This window comes from Lissotriton helveticus, chromosome 5_1, assembly GCF_964261635.1.
Source record: "Lissotriton helveticus chromosome 5_1, aLisHel1.1, whole genome shotgun sequence".
In the NCBI taxonomy this organism is placed as follows: domain Eukaryota; kingdom Metazoa; phylum Chordata; class Amphibia; order Caudata; family Salamandridae; genus Lissotriton; species Lissotriton helveticus.
This window is the reverse complement of record NC_136065.1, coordinates 222,895,599-222,912,252: the sequence shown is the minus strand read 5'-3', so window position 1 is coordinate 222,912,252 and position 16,654 is coordinate 222,895,599. Positions and strand designations below refer to the sequence as shown.

The 16,654-nt window shown below is 48.5% G+C and overlaps 1 protein-coding gene across 1 annotated transcript in view; it reads left to right on the top strand.

Annotated features, from left to right (window-relative positions):
- The window catches only part of LOC144752430 (uncharacterized), a 40,676-nt gene that overhangs the window by 2,072 nt on the left and 21,950 nt on the right, over positions 1 to 16,654 (top strand). Inside the window, exons 2-3 of the mRNA XM_078640361.1 lie at positions 2,921 to 3,289; positions 7,823 to 8,191. Of these exons, the coding sequence (XP_078496487.1) occupies positions 2,921 to 3,289; positions 7,823 to 8,191 (738 nt within the window). The remainder of the gene's footprint in view (positions 1 to 2,920; positions 3,290 to 7,822; positions 8,192 to 16,654) is intronic.

Here is a 16,654-nt window from a genome sequence, read left to right as displayed (position 1 = left end):
ACCTGAGTCCATCATCATAGGAACAGACAACCCCTCCTTTCCTCTTCTGTTACTTGAGGTCCTCCAACACTTGTCTCTTCCCCAAGATACACTCCTAGCATCCGAGCCCTGGGCTAGGGATACCCACTTCCGGACAGCCCAGCTGAATGATGCCAGTTTCACCAACGCGTGGCAGGTAGCACGTGACGGGAAAGATCCATCCACCAAAAGTTATCCTACGTTTGTGGAGAAAAACGGGTTGCTGTACCGAATCGCCAAAGCGGGTGCGGAACCACAACTGTTGGTTCCGAGCGACTTTCGCGATCAAATTTTGTTCTTCGGCCATGCCCATCTATTGGCAGGTCACTCAGGTGCTGAAAAGACGAGTCAAGCCATCTTACGCCATTTCTTTTGGCCCGGTGTATACGCCCAAGTCCAGAAATATTGTCAGGAGTGTAGGATTTGCCAAAAACGTAATCCTTACACCCCTCCTCCTGTACCCCTGGTTCCCATGCCCATCATAGGGGTTCCGTTCGATCGCATAGGAATGGACCTTATCGGCCCTTTGCCCAAATCATCCCGAGGTCATCAATATGCCCTTGTCCTTGTTGATTATGCAACCCGTTATCCAGAGGCCTTTCCCCTGAAGGCAGCCACTTCAGCCGCCATAGCCCAGAGGCTCGTGGAAGTGTTCTCCCGTATGGGTTTTCCCCGGGAAATCGTTACGGACCAGGGCACCCCTTTTGTTTCCCGTCTAATGCAACAAGTATGTGGACAGCTAAACATCACCCATATCAAAACATCTGTGTACCATCCCCAGACAGACGGATTGGTCGAGCGATACAACGGCTCCCTAAAACTCACCCTGAAGAAACTTCTGTCTGGGGACGGGAAGAACTGGGATCAGTTGCTACCCCTTGCCCTCTTTGTCCTCCGTAGCCAGAAACAGTCTAGCCTAGGGACTTCCCCATTCGAGAGGTTGTTCGGAAGAGCCCCTAGGACTCTCCTGGAAATAACAAAAGATAGCTGGGAAGCCGAGGGAGCCCAGGAAGCTGAGGCTCTGCTGGATTATACCCGCCAGCTACAGACCAGGTTACACAAACTCAGAACGCTAGCACATGAACATCTGGCCATAGCCCAAACCAAACAGAAGGCCTTTTATGATAGAGGTAAGAAGTGGAGGATGCTTGACGTTGGCGACTGGGTTCTTATCTTATTACCATCCTCGTCACATAAAATGAGAAAGGAATGGCAAGGACCCTTTAAAGTCATCCGAAAAATAGGGCGAACGACATATCTCGTTCAATTGGGAAGAGGAAAGACTCAAATGTACCACATTAACATCCTTAAGAAGTGGTTGGGCAAGCCTCCCCAGGACGTCCATGTTGTGTCTCCGATCCTAGATAACACCCATACGGTTGGAGATACCCCTATTAACCCACACCTGTCCACGGAACAAAGGGAAGAAATCAGTTCTCTTCTAATGTCCTTTTCAGGTATATTCTCTGATCGACCGGGACATACGCACCTGGCTGAACATCACATTGACACTCTTCCTAATGTGGTTGTTAAACAAAAACCCTATCGAATCCCCGAAGCGAGACGACTTGCCTTCCAGAAAGAAGTGCAGGACATGCTGAACGCAGGAATAATCGTGCCCTCCCATAGCAACTGGTGCTCCCCGGTGGTATTAGTCCCAAAACCGGACGGGAGCATCCGTTTTTGCATTGATTTTAGGGCCGTGAACAGGGTTTCCAAACAGGACGCGTACCCCTTACCCCGGGTTGACGAACTGCTGGAGCGCCTTGGTGAGGCTCGTTACATCACCACCATAGACCTCACCAAGGGCTATTGGCAGATACCATTGGCAGAACAGGACAGGGAAAAAACAGCCTTCTCTACCCCTTCGGGACACTATCACTTCACTGTTCTACCTTTCGGGTTACATGGGGCACCTGCCACGTTCCAAAGGGCTATGGACACCCTACTGGCCCCGCACTTGTCTTATGCTTCTGCCTACTTGGACGACATTGTCGTGTTCAGTAAGTCATGGGATGAACACATCACCCATCTAAGACACATTCTGTCTAGCCTAAAAGCGGCTAATCTCCATATAAATGCGAAGAAGTCCAGAGTAGCGTTCCAGCAAGTTAAGTACCTGGGCTATCTTCTTGGGGATGGCCGTATCATGCCTCAGACAGAAAAACTCGAAGCCATTAGGGCCTTGCCTTACCCCTCCACGAAAAAGGAACTCAGGGCCTTCCTAGGGTTGGTGGGGTATTACCGCCGCTTCATTTCCCAGTTTGCCCACATGGCCGGTCCCCTCACAGATCTCCTCGGTAAAACGGTCAGATCCTCCTCTTTGCCTCCTCCCTCTTCCGCCCACTTGTCCGCCTTCCAGGCTTTGAAGGACGCTCTGACTTCCTCTTCTGTCCTTGTGTCTCCTGACTTCAGCAAACCCTTCATTCTTCAAACCGATGCCTCTGGGGTGGGCATAGGGGCCGTCCTTTCCCAAGAGGATGTGCAGGGTGTTGAAAGGCCTGTCCTATTCATCAGTCGCAAGCTATTTCCTCGGGAACAGGCATATTCCACCATCGAGAAGGAATGCCTGGCTGTCAGGTGGGGGGTCGACAAATTGAAGTACTATCTCGAGGGGAGGCCCTTTGTTTTGTATACAGATCATGCCCCCTTGACTTGGCTCCAGCGTAACAGGGGTTCCAACGATCGGATTCTTCGATGGTTCCTAGCTCTGCAACCTTTCCAGATTGATGTCCGGCATCGTAAGGGTTCTCTGCAGGGGAACGTTGACTTTTTGTCCCGCTATCCTATTTCCCCCGATCGGGTCAATCCTGGGGGTGGGATGTGTCACGAGGACGTGTCCCCTGACTTGGACGGGCGGGACATACCTTCTAACTTGTGTCCGTTTCCGCCCCGTCCGCAGGATCCCCGTGATGTGGCTTGGAGCGGCTCCGAGTTTCCTTCGCTGCCTACGCTGTTGGCCCTCCCCGCTCTGACGTCAGGGGGGAGTCCCCTGTCTCTTCCGCCGGTCAGCCTATCCGGTGCAACATCGTCATCGCCAACGGACCTATCAGCAGGGCCTGCGGAGAATAAGGAAGTGCTGGGCATGAACCCTGGCGCGCTGCCTGACGGGAAGACGCCGACCCGCGAGGAAGACGCCGACATAGAGGACGACGGACGGAGTGAAGCAACGTCGCCGGTTACACCTGAGGAGAGACGCGACAAGCCAGGAGGCCACCGGACCCACGAGCCGCCCTGCCACACTTCCAGGGGAGAAGTGTGGCTGACCAAGGTACGAGGGCGTCTACAGGGGTTGTTTACTGCACGGGGTGGGACCGGATAGATCGAGGGTAACCACGGGGCCCTGCACGCACTGTTCATAGCGAAGCTGTACACACGGTGGTGGAACCTGGTGATCCCTCACTTGCCCTTCCCCTCTTTCCTACGTGCCCCCTGTCCACGCCACTAACGAGGCTCTCCTGTGTCTCTTTCCTCCCTGTTGATATCCGGAGCCGTGGAGCCACAGGAAGAGAGAAAAGTGACCTTGAGGTGCATCTTGTCTGAAGAAGACGTCCTACAGGCGATAAGGAACCCTTGACTGTATATTGACTTTGCCCTGGGCCAAGCCCCTTCTGTTTACAGTTAGCAATAAAGAGCTTGTGGACTACACGTTTTGGGTTGAGTCCTCCCTTCCCCGACCCCTACGTCACAATTGGCGAGCCAGATAGGAGCTGTAGAAGAACCTCCCATTCGATACAGGATGGAAAACATATTGACCCAAATGGAAGCTGACCGGAACGCTTTCACGATGGCCATCCAAAACCAGTCTGAGAATATTCTGAAACTGGCTGAGGGTCAGACCCAGCTAATGACTGTCATTGGACAAGGAAGGGCCACCGCACCACCCCCAGGCACGGTGGTTCCGTTGCAAAAATTCACCCCGGGGGAAGACCCCCTGGCTTTTTTCCTGAACTTTGAAAGGGCAGCAAGAGCCAGTGCATGGCCGGGGGAGAGGTGGCCATTCTACTTAGCACCCCTGTTGATAGGGGAAGCACAGGCGGCCTATCAAACGGTGAACAGGGATGGCACCGCTGTCTATGCTGTAGTCAAGCAGTATATCCTTGACCGATTGGGCGTGGACGAGGAAACCCATCGCACTCGGTTTCGACAAGAAAAAGGGTCCCCAGGGAATTTGCCCAAGACACTGTTCTTCAAGTTAAAAGAGGCCGCCGATCTGTGGCTCAAGCCACAGGATGGGAACATAGAAGCCATTATGAATAAGATATACCTTGAACAGTTTATTGAAGCACTCCCGTACAGCACACAGAGATGGCTCAAACAACATGCAGGACTAACATTGGACCATGCCATAGAGATGGCCACCTGTTATGCTAGGGCTCAAGGGAGACCATATGTGAGGGAACCCGAGAGACCACCTAAAACCATGCCTCCTAGTAAACCGGACAAGAAACCAATAAAACCCCTACCTGAACCACCTAGAGTGCGAATCCAAAGGCCAGAACAGCTAAACACAGGGCCTCAATGTTACGACTGCGGGGAGTGGGGACATATAGCCCGGTATTGTAGGAGAAAGAAAGACAAAGAAGACGAACCCATGGACGTGAGCTACGCCCCCAGATCCATCCTTTACGCACAAGAAACCGGCACTACGTACTATGTAAGGGTTTCCCTTAACGGCAAAGAAATAAGGGCTTTGTTGGATTCGGGGTGCAAGCAGTCAGTGATACGAGAAGAGTTGGTAGAACCGTCAGACCTCATCCCGGGGAAACAGGTCCATATCCGTTGCGTACATGGCGACGTGAAGGCATACCCAATAGCATCAGTCACTTTATACTCTCCATCTGGAAAGGGACAACAAGTTACCTTAGGGGTTATGTCCAGATTACCTGAGTCCATCATCATAGGAACAGACAACCCCTCCTTTCCTCTTATGTTACTTGAGGTCCTCCAACACTTGTCTCTTCCCCAAGATACACTCCTAGCATCCGAGCCCTGGGCTAGGGATACCCACTTCCGGACAGCCCAGCTGAATGATGCCAGTTTCACCAACGCGTGGCAGGTAGCACGTGACGGGAAAGATCCATCCACCAAAAGTTATCCTACGTTTGTGGAGAAAAACGGGTTGCTGTACCGAATCGCCAAAGCGGGTGCGGAACCACAACTGTTGGTTCCGAGCGACTTTCGCGATCAAATTTTGTTCTTCGGCCATGCCCATCTATTGGCAGGTCACTCAGGTGCTGAAAAGACGAGTCAAGCCATCTTACGCCATTTCTTTTGGCCCCGTGTATACGCCCAAGTCCAGAAATATTGTCAGGAGTGTAGGATTTGCCAAAAACGTAATCCTTACACCCCTCCTCCTGTACCCCTGGTTCCCATGCCCATCATAGGGGTTCCGTTCGATCGCATAGGAATGGACCTTATCGGCCCTTTGCCCAAATCATCCCGAGGTCATCAATATGCCCTTGTCCTTGTTGATTATGCAACCCGTTATCCAGAGGCCTTTCCCCTGAAGGCAGCCACTTCAGCCGCCATAGCCCAGAGGCTCGTGGAAGTGTTCTCCCGTATGGGTTTTCCCCGGGAAATCGTTACGGACCAGGGCACCCCTTTTGTTTCCCGTCTAATGCAACAAGTATGTGGACAGCTAAACATCACCCATATCAAAACATCTGTGTACCATCCCCAGACAGACGGATTGGTCGAGCGATACAACGGCTCCCTAAAACTCACCCTGAAGAAACTTCTGTCTGGGGACGGGAAGAACTGGGATCAGTTGCTACCCCTTGCCCTCTTTGTCCTCCGTAGCCAGAAACAGTCTAGCCTAGGGACTTCCCCATTCGAGATGTTGTTCGGAAGAGCCCCTAGGACTCTCCTGGAAATAACAAAAGATAGCTGGGAAGCCGAGGGAGCCCAGGAAGCTGAGGCTCTGCTGGATTATACCCGCCAGCTACAGACCAGGTTACACAAACTCAGAACGCTAGCACATGAACATCTGGCCATAGCCCAAACCAAACAGAAGGCCTTTTATGATAGAGGTAAGAAGTGGAGGATGCTTGACGTTGGCGACTGGGTTCTTATCTTATTACCATCCTCGTCACATAAAATGAGAAAGGAATGGCAAGGACCCTTTAAAGTCATCCGAAAAATAGGGCGAACGACATATCTCGTTCAATTGGGAAGAGGAAAGACTCAAATGTACCACATTAACATCCTTAAGAAGTGGTTGGGCAAGCCTCCCCAGGACGTCCATGTTGTGTCTCCGATCCTAGATAACACCCATACGGTTGGAGATACCCCTATTAACCCACACCTGTCCACGGAACAAAGGGAAGAAATCAGTTCTCTTCTAATGTCCTTTTCAGGTATATTCTCTGATCGACCGGGACATACGCACCTGGCTGAACATCACATTGACACTCTTCCTAATGTGGTTGTTAAACAAAAACCCTATCGAATCCCCGAAGCGAGACGACTTGCCTTCCAGAAAGAAGTGCAGGACATGCTGAACGCAGGAATAATCGTGCCCTCCCATAGCAACTGGTGCTCCCCGGTGGTATTAGTCCCAAAACCGGACGGGAGCATCCGTTTTTGCATTGATTTTAGGGCCGTGAACAGGGTTTCCAAACAGGACGCGTACCCCTTACCCCGGGTTGACGAACTGCTGGAGCGCCTTGGTGAGGCTCGTTACATCACCACCATAGACCTCACCAAGGGCTATTGGCAGATACCATTGGCAGAACAGGACAGGGAAAAAACAGCCTTCTCTACCCCTTCGGGACACTATCACTTCACTGTTCTACCTTTCGGGTTACATGGGGCACCTGCCACGTTCCAAAGGGCTATGGACACCCTACTGGCCCCGCACTTGTCTTATGCTTCTGCCTACTTGGACGACATTGTCGTGTTCAGTAAGTCATGGGATGAACACATCACCCATCTAAGACACATTCTGTCTAGCCTAAAAGCGGCTAATCTCCATATAAATGCGAAGAAGTCCAGAGTAGCGTTCCAGCAAGTTAAGTACCTGGGCTATCTTCTTGGGGATGGCCGTATCATGCCTCAGACAGAAAAACTCGAAGCCATTAGGGCCTTGCCTTACCCCTCCACGAAAAAGGAACTCAGGGCCTTCCTAGGGTTGGTGGGGTATTACCGCCGCTTCATTTCCCAGTTTGCCCACATGGCCGGTCCCCTCACAGATCTCCTCGGTAAAACGGTCAGATCCTCCTCTTTGCCTCCTCCCTCTTCCGCCCACTTGTCCGCCTTCCAGGCTTTGAAGGACGCTCTGACTTCCTCTTCTGTCCTTGTGTCTCCTGACTTCAGCAAACCCTTCATTCTTCAAACCGATGCCTCTGGGGTGGGCATAGGGGCCGTCCTTTCCCAAGAGGATGTGCAGGGTGTTGAAAGGCCTGTCCTATTCATCAGTCGCAAGCTATTTCCTCGGGAACAGGCATATTCCACCATCGAGAAGGAATGCCTGGCTGTCAGGTGGGGGGTCGACAAATTGAAGTACTATCTCGAGGGGAGGCCCTTTGTTTTGTATACAGATCATGCCCCCTTGACTTGGCTCCAGCGTAACAGGGGTTCCAACGATCGGATTCTTCGATGGTTCCTAGCTCTGCAACCTTTCCAGATTGATGTCCGGCATCGTAAGGGTTCTCTGCAGGGGAACGTTGACTTTTTGTCCCGCTATCCTATTTCCCCCGATCGGGTCAATCCTGGGGGTGGGATGTGTCACGAGGACGTGTCCCCTGACTTGGACGGGCGGGACATACCTTCTAACTTGTGTCCGTTTCCGCCCCGTCCGCAGGATCCCCGTGATGTGGCTTGGAGCGGCTCCGAGTTTCCTTCGCTGCCTACGCTGTTGGCCCTCCCCGCTCTGACGTCAGGGGGGAGTCCCCTGTCTCTTCCGCCGGTCAGCCTATCCGGTGCAACATCGTCATCGCCAACGGACCTATCAGCAGGGCCTGCGGAGAATAAGGAAGTGCTGGGCATGAACCCTGGCGCGCTGCCTGACGGGAAGACGCCGACCCGCGAGGAAGACGCCGACATAGAGGACGACGGACGGAGTGAAGCAACGTCGCCGGTTACACCTGAGGAGAGACGCGACAAGCCAGGAGGCCACCGGACCCACGAGCCGCCCTGCCACACTTCCAGGGGAGAAGTGTGGCTGACCAAGGTACGAGGGCGTCTACAGGGGTTGTTTACTGCACGGGGTGGGACCGGATAGATCGAGGGTAACCACGGGGCCCTGCACGCACTGTTCATAGCGAAGCTGTACACACGGTGGTGGAACCTGGTGATCCCTCACTTGCCCTTCCCCTCTTTCCTACGTGCCCCCTGTCCACGCCACTAACGAGGCTCTCCTGTGTCTCTTTCCTCCCTGTTGATATCCGGAGCCGTGGAGCCACAGGAAGAGAGAAAAGTGACCTTGAGGTGCATCTTGTCTGAAGAAGACGTCCTACAGGCGATAAGGAACCCTTGACTGTATATTGACTTTGCCCTGGGCCAAGCCCCTTCTGTTTACAGTTAGCAATAAAGAGCTTGTGGACTACACGTTTTGGGTTGAGTCCTCCCTTCCCCGACCCCTACGTCACAATATGTTAACAGAATAATGTACCTTTTGTGAACATGTTTTATTTACGGTGCTGTGCTCCCCGGGTAGGTCTATAGAAACGAACATCTAGATGAATATTGAACTGCGTGTGTAAAGCTTGTGCTGCGCTTGTGGCAAGTAAGGCCTTTGCTGTTTGAGGGCAGGGATTGGAAGGTGTGTGAATGCATGTAGATGTGCAAAGTCTGTGCTGTGATCTGTTTGTTGATTAAATTTGCACTTGCTGGTGTGCGCAGGTACAGTTGTGCTGTGAATCGAGGATAACGTTTGTGATGTGTGCCGTTACAGCAAAGTCTGCTTGCTGCAACGTGTGCATGTAAAGCCTGTGCTGTCACGGTGTGTTTGAAGCCTGTGGTGTTAGATGTTTGACGTTACGTTTGTGTTGCGTGCAGCTGTCAAATACAACCAACAGACGCTTACACAGACGCTGCCTGTGCAGTCTGGGAAGCAGGAACAGCTGCAGCCCCTGTTGCATTGCCTTTGTGTTTAGCACAGGAAAGGCGTGCACTGTGACTCTTAACACAAGCATCCCTCGTATAAACAAGTATATTCCTTCAAATCTGCTATAATATGAATTTTCGCGAACTAAATGCTGGCATACCTTAAGCCCTGCCGTAAGAAAAAAGGCCTAAGATTATCGTGTTCATAAACAGAGGCCCTGAACACACAGCGCGTGATTATTCAAAGATTTGACGCAAATTAAGCCTTGGTATATCTAAAATCCTGTATCATTCCAAAGATACAAAAAACGCTGACTTAATAGAACTATGGCATAGGAAGAGAAGCTATCAGAGCTCTAATACGATCTCTTCCGTGATCAGTCACTTCACTGCATTCTGTAAATATGGGAAGTTAAGCATTTTTAAATGGGAGAAGTTGATTTCTCCAAAAACTACCTAAGTGGACAAGTAGATTTGATAAAATTGCATCCTCTTGACGCAAGTCAGGAGTCTGCTCAGACAGGTAAATAGAGATGCAGTGTCAACATGCACAGAATCACTAAAGGCAGAACTGCTGCCAATGAGAAAGCTCAACGCCACCTTGAAGGTTAGCCACAAACGAATTCCAGACCACAAACAAATTCCAGATTCGAGTAGCAAGTAGTTTAAATCCAAAAACTGCTGTAATGTTCAGTCTATGTTCTTCACCAAGATATAGCCAGGTGACACCAGGATCTTAGCCGCACAAAAATACAGCTTGTGGGCTCAGTACAATGCGCAAAGAAATGAAATACATTTCGCAAAACTGTGCCCAGTACTGCAGAGACAGCCGGAAGCACGGGTGCTGACAGGTGCGTTTAAGTGTGTAGGGGAGCGAGGGTTGCCCTTGTGACGTCTGCCATGTCAAAGGCCTAAGGTACATCATGCTACATATGTTAACAGAATAATGTACCTCTTGTGAACATGTTTTATTTACGGTGCTGTGCTCCCTGGGTAGGTCTATAGAAACGAACATCTAGATGAATATTGAACTGCGTGTGTAAAGCTTGTGCTGCGCTTGTGGCAAGTAAGGCCTTTGCTGTTTGAGGGCAAGGATTGGAAGGTGTGTGAATGCATGTATATGTGCAAAGTCTGTGCTGTGAAGTGTTTGTTGATTAAGTTTGGACTTGCTGGTGTGCGCAGGTACAGTTGTGCTGTGAATAGAGGATAACGTTTGCGATGTGTGCCGTTACAGCGAAGTCTGCTTGCTGCAACGTGTGCATGTAAAGCCTGTGCTGTCACGGTGTCTTTGAAGCCTGTGGTGTTAGATGTTTGACGTTACATTTGTGTTGCGGGCAGCTGTCAAATACAACAAACACACGCTTACACAGACGCTGCCTGTGCAGTCTGGGAAGCAGGAACATCTGCAGCTCCTGTTGCATTGGCTTTGTGTTTAGCACAGGAAAGGCGTGCACTGTGACTCTTAACAGAAGCATCCCTCGTATACTGGACATTAATGCACATAAGTGCAAGCCGACAAAGAAAGCACCGCCACCAGCGCCTTCTCCGTTGCTAGGTGCCACCTCTTCAGCGAAGCTAAGGTTCACTTCAAAGGTGTGGGAGGAGTGCGGCTGGTGGAACACACAGCGATTTGGTTGCCACAGTTAGTTAAACTTAGTTTAAACCCCTATAGCCTGTATAATCATAGAATGAATGCGTTGTGCGTGTAATATTGAAAGTGTATCCAGTTAGTGTGCAAGTAATTTAGCTACTAGAAGTTGTGAACGAAATGTTCATGGGAGTGTGGCGAAGTGTTATGATATGAGATAGCGTCCTAATGTTCCGAAAGTGTGTGTCGAGTGTGTTTTTGTAAAACACTGTAGAGAATGAGGTACGCATGGGGATGTAAGGGTGATGTTTGTTCCGAAGCATCTGAATGTGAGATTATGTGTGCGATTTTGTGTGTGAAGTGGAAGCTGAAGCTGTGTGCAATGTCGATCCGGTTGATAGTGTAAATGAACATGAAGTCGTGCTTGCAATCAATATGTCGTGCTTGTAATTTAGTAAGTGTTGTTAGTTGTGTGTGCGTCAAAAGGTAACACAAGGAGCCGTACGAGAAGGTGTGTGTCAAAGTCATGTTGTGACTTGAATTAGTGGAAGAAATGTTCTGTGTGGTGAGTTGAACTGTTATGAACGAAAGCAAAAACGTGTAGCAGAGTGAACAGTTGGATGTACTTACATGATATATGTTTGTGCGCCATTTCTTTTACCCTTTCAAGGAAATGTTGAATGTGTCCGAATAACCTACAAGATATAACGATAAAAGAAAAACAAATATGTATCGGTATGTTCAAACAAAGCTATGACCTGCTTGAGAAATTACGTATTCCTTTGATAAGTATTATCAGAGAACATTTAGTGTTCCAAAATAACATGTTGCACAATAATTTAACACAGGTGCAATGTGGATATAGTAAACGTTATAATAAACTGAAGTTAATGTATCAATGCTGTCCCTTTGGGGTATTGAAATAAAAGTTCCATGCACTTACTTTCGAAGATTGAATGGCGGAGTTTTTCAGTGGCTGTTGGTCGTTATCAGCAAGTACAGCGTCGTTCTGTAAGTCCGAGTTCTGTTCTCGCAGGTAAAAACAGAGTCTGACTGAAAGTGATCCGTCCCCCAGCTTAAATAGGGGCTAAGGTTCAAAAAAAGGTTTTTTTTGTTTTTAGTTTAAGAAAGGATCAAAGGTTTTAGTCCTTCCCTTGCCCCAAGGAAAAGTCACACTAGATGATGTGTGCGACTTGGAAGTGTGAATGTTTGAATGTGTATGCAGATGGAGTTTCGACATTGGCGCGACAGTAGACTTCCCTGGGCAACTCCCTTAATGGCTCCTAAGAGTTCGCTCTCAACTGACAAAGCAAACGCCATTCTTTTTTCCCTTAGTCTAATTCGACTAGAACTGTGTGGTGCAAGTTACCCGTAAAAATGGCATTTATAAAGCTTCCAAAGTATACAAAGTTGGCCTTTGTAACCTACAACTCTTGTAATATTCAGCCACAAAGTTGTGACGTTATCTTTATTAGGAAAATAGAGAACATTGCAGCGGATGCGGACCTTAATGTGTGTGTGGCTACTTTTAAATACTGGAATCGTTGTTGTTGCTGTGTGTGTACGTGTTGTAAGTATGCATTAACAGTTGTTTGCATGTGCGTTGTTGAGGCATGCAGTAAGAGCTGCAGTTGTGTGTGGCGTGTGTAAAAATGTTCATAAACTGCATGTGTTATGTTTGTTTGTAGGAAGATAGATGTAATGCTGTGGGTTGTTAAGGAAGTGCATAGGTAATGCTGCTGTATGTACGTGTTGCTGGCATTTCAAATAATTGGTGTATTTTTTTGTAGAAGCATGTACTCACCAGAGCTGTTGTGTGTGCCTAACGGGTAAATGTGCACAACAATCAGGCTCTGTGTTTTGGTTCCGTTTGTAAAAATCAATCTCCATTATGTCCCAAAATACATACCGTAATTTTCCGCATGGATCAATTGTTTCCAAGCATTGGAATAGTTCTAATAACATGATCCCAATGAAGGCAACGTAGGAAATGTTTAGTATGTGGAAGCCTAGACCTACAATTCCCCAATTGCCAATAGCACACTATAGAGGGAGGGTGTGAAATAGTAGGCATGCTGAATGTGTTTGAGCCTGTGGCTTTAATTAAGTTTGTACAAAAGTATGTTTTAAGTCAAGCTATCCATCCCTCTTCTGACTTGCTCTTGGTTTCAATTTTGTGTTTGTGTTTTTGCGAAGTAATATGAGCTGATGTATGCTGCTGAATGGGACAGAGGCTGGATAGTTAGAATAGAAAGTACTGTATCGATAATTTTTTGTTTTTTTTGAGGCGATGTCTGTGAATGTATACAATCTATGATGTATAATGAGAAAGATGGTGGATGATTTGTCTGGCAATACGTAAATGTAGAGACAGGTGTGGCGAAATGGTATGAGCTGATGTATGGTGCTGAATGGGACAGAGGCTGGATGGAATATTTGCCCTCAAATTTGGGACGTTATGTTTATTAGGAAAATACAGAACATTGCTGCGGCTGCGGGCCTTAAATGTGTGTGTGGGTACTTTTAAATGCTGGAATACTTGTTGCTGTGTGTGTACGTGTTGTTGCTGTGTGTGTACGTGTTGTAAGTATGCATTAACAGTTGTTTGTATGTGCGTTGTTGAGGCATGCAGTAAGAGCTGCAGTTGTGTGTGGCGTGTGTAAAAATGTGCCTAAACTGCATGTGTTATGTTTGTTTGTTGTGTAATTGTTCTAATAAGTGTATCCCAATGAAGGCAACATAGGAAATCATTAGTATGTGCAAGCCTAGACGTACAATCCCCCAATTTTCCATAGCACGCTTTACAGGGAGGGTGTGAAATAGTAGGCATGGTGAATGGGGGTGAGCCTGTGGCTTTTATTAATTTAGTACACAAGTATGTGTTAAAAAAACTATCCATCCCTCTTGTGACTTGTTCTTGCTTTCACTTTAGTGTTTCTGGTTTTGCAAAGGAGTATGAGCTTATGTTACGTAATGCTGCTGTGTGTGTACGTGTTGCTGGCATTTAAAATAATTGGTGTATGTTTTTGTAGAAGCATGTACTCACCAGAGCTGTTGTGTGTGCCTAACGGGTAAATGTGCACCACAAGCAGGCTCTGTGTTTTTGTACCGTTTGTAAAAAGCCATCTCCTTTATGTTCCCAAATACATAACGTAATTTTCCGCATGGATCTATTGTTTCCAAGCATTGGAATTGTTCTAATAACGTTATCACAATGAAGGCAACTTAGGAAATATTTCATATGTGCAAGCATAGACGTACAATCCCCCAATTTCCCATAGCACGCTCTAGAGGGAGGCTGTGAAATAGTAGGCATGGTATGTGAACTATAGGAGTTTTCTTAAAAAAGCATCACGTTTCCAGTGTTAGTATTTTCTTTCTGTGGGATGTTTTGTTGTGGTTCTCGGGCTAACAACCGGCTCGCATCCTGCAGTTCAAATTAGCATATCCCAAAAGCAACTTGACAACTGATTACAATCTGGACGACGGCGCTTAAAGTACTCTAGCATCCTGTAGTTTTGTTGACGAAAGCCTTGGAGTCTGGGGCCTGTCTGTTTATGTTAATGGAATTGAAGAGTGGTCCGAGCGGTAACGACGTATTGGTGGGTGTTGTGGGGGTTGGGTGGAGTGTTTACTCAAGTGGATGTGAGAGAGGCTCTGTGTTTGATTCGTTCGTAAAAATAAATCTCCCTTCTCAACAAACAGACATACTGTAAATGTTTGCCTGTATGTATTGTTCGCAAGCATTGTAAAGGTTATAATAAAGTAATACCAATGATGTCAAAATAGGAAATGTTTTGTAGGTGCAAGCCTATAGATATAATAGCAAGTAATTGCGTAGCACGCTGTAGAGGGAGGGGGGGGGGGAAATAGTAGGCCTGCTGAATGGGGGTGTTGAATGAGAGAGATGCTGGATGATTTGTGTGTAAAGACCGAAATGTAGACACAGGTGTGACAAAATGGTATGCGCTGATGTATGCTGCAGAATGGGACAGAGGCTGGATGCAATATTTGCCCTCAAACTTGGGACGCTATGTTTATTCTGAAAATACAGATTTAGAGTGGGTGAAAGATGCAGAGTGGGTGAAAGATGCAGAGTGGGTGAAAGATGCAGAGTGGGTGAAAGATGCAGAGTGGGTGACTGAAGCAGAGTGGGTGACTGAAGCAGAGTGGGTGACTGAAGCAGAGTGGGTGACTGAAGCAGAGTGGGTGAATGAAGCAGAGTGGGTGAATGAAGCAGAGTGGGTGACTGAAGCAGAGTGGGTGAATGAAGCAGAGTGGGTGACTGAAGCAGAGTGGGTGACTGAAGCAGAGTGGGTGACAGAAGCAGAGTGGGTGACTGAAGCAGACAATCGAACAAGTTAATTTCTACAAAAACAACCTAAGTGGCCAAGTATATTTGATAAAATTGCATCCTCTTGACCCAAGTCAGGAGTCTGCTCCGACAGGTAAATAGAGATGCAGTGTCAACATGCACAGAATAACTAAAGGCAGAAATGCTGCCAATGAGAAAGCTCAACGCCACCTAGAAGGTTAGCCACAAACGAATTCCAGACCACAAACGAATTCCAGATTCGACTAGCAAGTAGTTTAAATGCAAACACTGCTGTACTGTTCAGTCTATGTTCTTCACCAAGATAGAGCCAGGTGACACCAGGATCATAGCCGCACAAAAATACAGCTTGTGGGCTCAGTACAATGCGCAAGGAAATGAAATACAGTTCGCAAAACTGTGCCCAGTACTGCAGAGACAGCCGGAAGCACGGGTGCTGACAGGTGCGTTTAAGTGTGTAGGGGAGCGAGGGTTGCACTTGTGACGTCTGCCATGTCAAAGGCCTAAGGTACATCATGCTACATATGTTAACAGAATAATGTACCTCTTGTGAACATGTTTTATTTACGGTGCTGTGCTCCCCGGGTAGGTCGATAGAAAAGAACATCTAGATGAATATTGAACTGCGTGTGTAAAGCTTGTGCTGCGCTTGTGGCAAGTAAGGCCTTTGCTGTTTGAGGGCACAGATTGGAAGGTGTGTGAATGCATGAGTGGGTGAAAGATTTGGAGTGGGTGAAAGATTTAGAGTGGGTGAAAGATTTAGAGTGGGTGAAAGATTTAGAGTGGGTGAAAGATTTAGAGTGGGTGCAAGCAGTGACCGAAGCAGAGTGGGCGACTGAAGCAGAGTGGGCGACTGAAGCAGAGTGGGCGACTGAAGCAGAGTGGGTGACTGAAGCAGAGTGGGTGACCGAAGCAGAGTGGGTGACCGAAGCAGAGTGGGTGACCGAAGCAGAGTGGGCGACTGAAGCAGAGTGGGCGACTGAAGCAGAGTGGGCGACTGAAGCAGAGTGGGCGACTGAAGCAGAGTGGGCGAATGAAGCAGAGTGGGCGAATGAAGCAGAGTGGGCGAATGAAGCAGAGTGGGCGACTGAAGCAGAGTGGGCGAAAGATGCAGAGTGGGCGAAAGATGCAGAGTGGGCGAAAGATGCAGAGTGGGCGAAAGATGCAGAGTGGGCGAAAGATGCAGAGTGGGTGAAAGGTACAGAGTGGGTGAAAGGTGCAAAGTGGGTGAAAGGTGCAGAGTGGATGAAAGGTGCAGAGTGGGTGAAAGGTGCAGAGAGGGTGAAAGGTGCAGAGTGGGTGAAAGGTACAGAGTGGGTGAAAGGTACAGAGTGGGTGAAAGGTGCAGAGTGGGTGAAAGGTGCAGAGTGGGTGAAAGGTGCAGAGTGGGTGAAAGGTGCAGAGTGGGTGAAAGGTACAGAGTGGGTGAAAGGTACAGAGTGGGTGAAAGGTACAGAGTGGGTTAAAGGTACAGAGTGGGTGAAAGGTACAGAGTGGGTGAAAGGTGCAGAGTGGGTGAAAGGTGCAGAGTGGGTGAAAGGTGCAGAGTGGGTGAAAGGTACAGAGTGGGTGAAAGGTACAGAGTGGGTGAAAGGTACAGAGTGGGTGAAAGGTACAGAGTGGGTGAAAGGTTCAGAGTGGGTGAAAGGTACAGAGTGGGTGAAAGG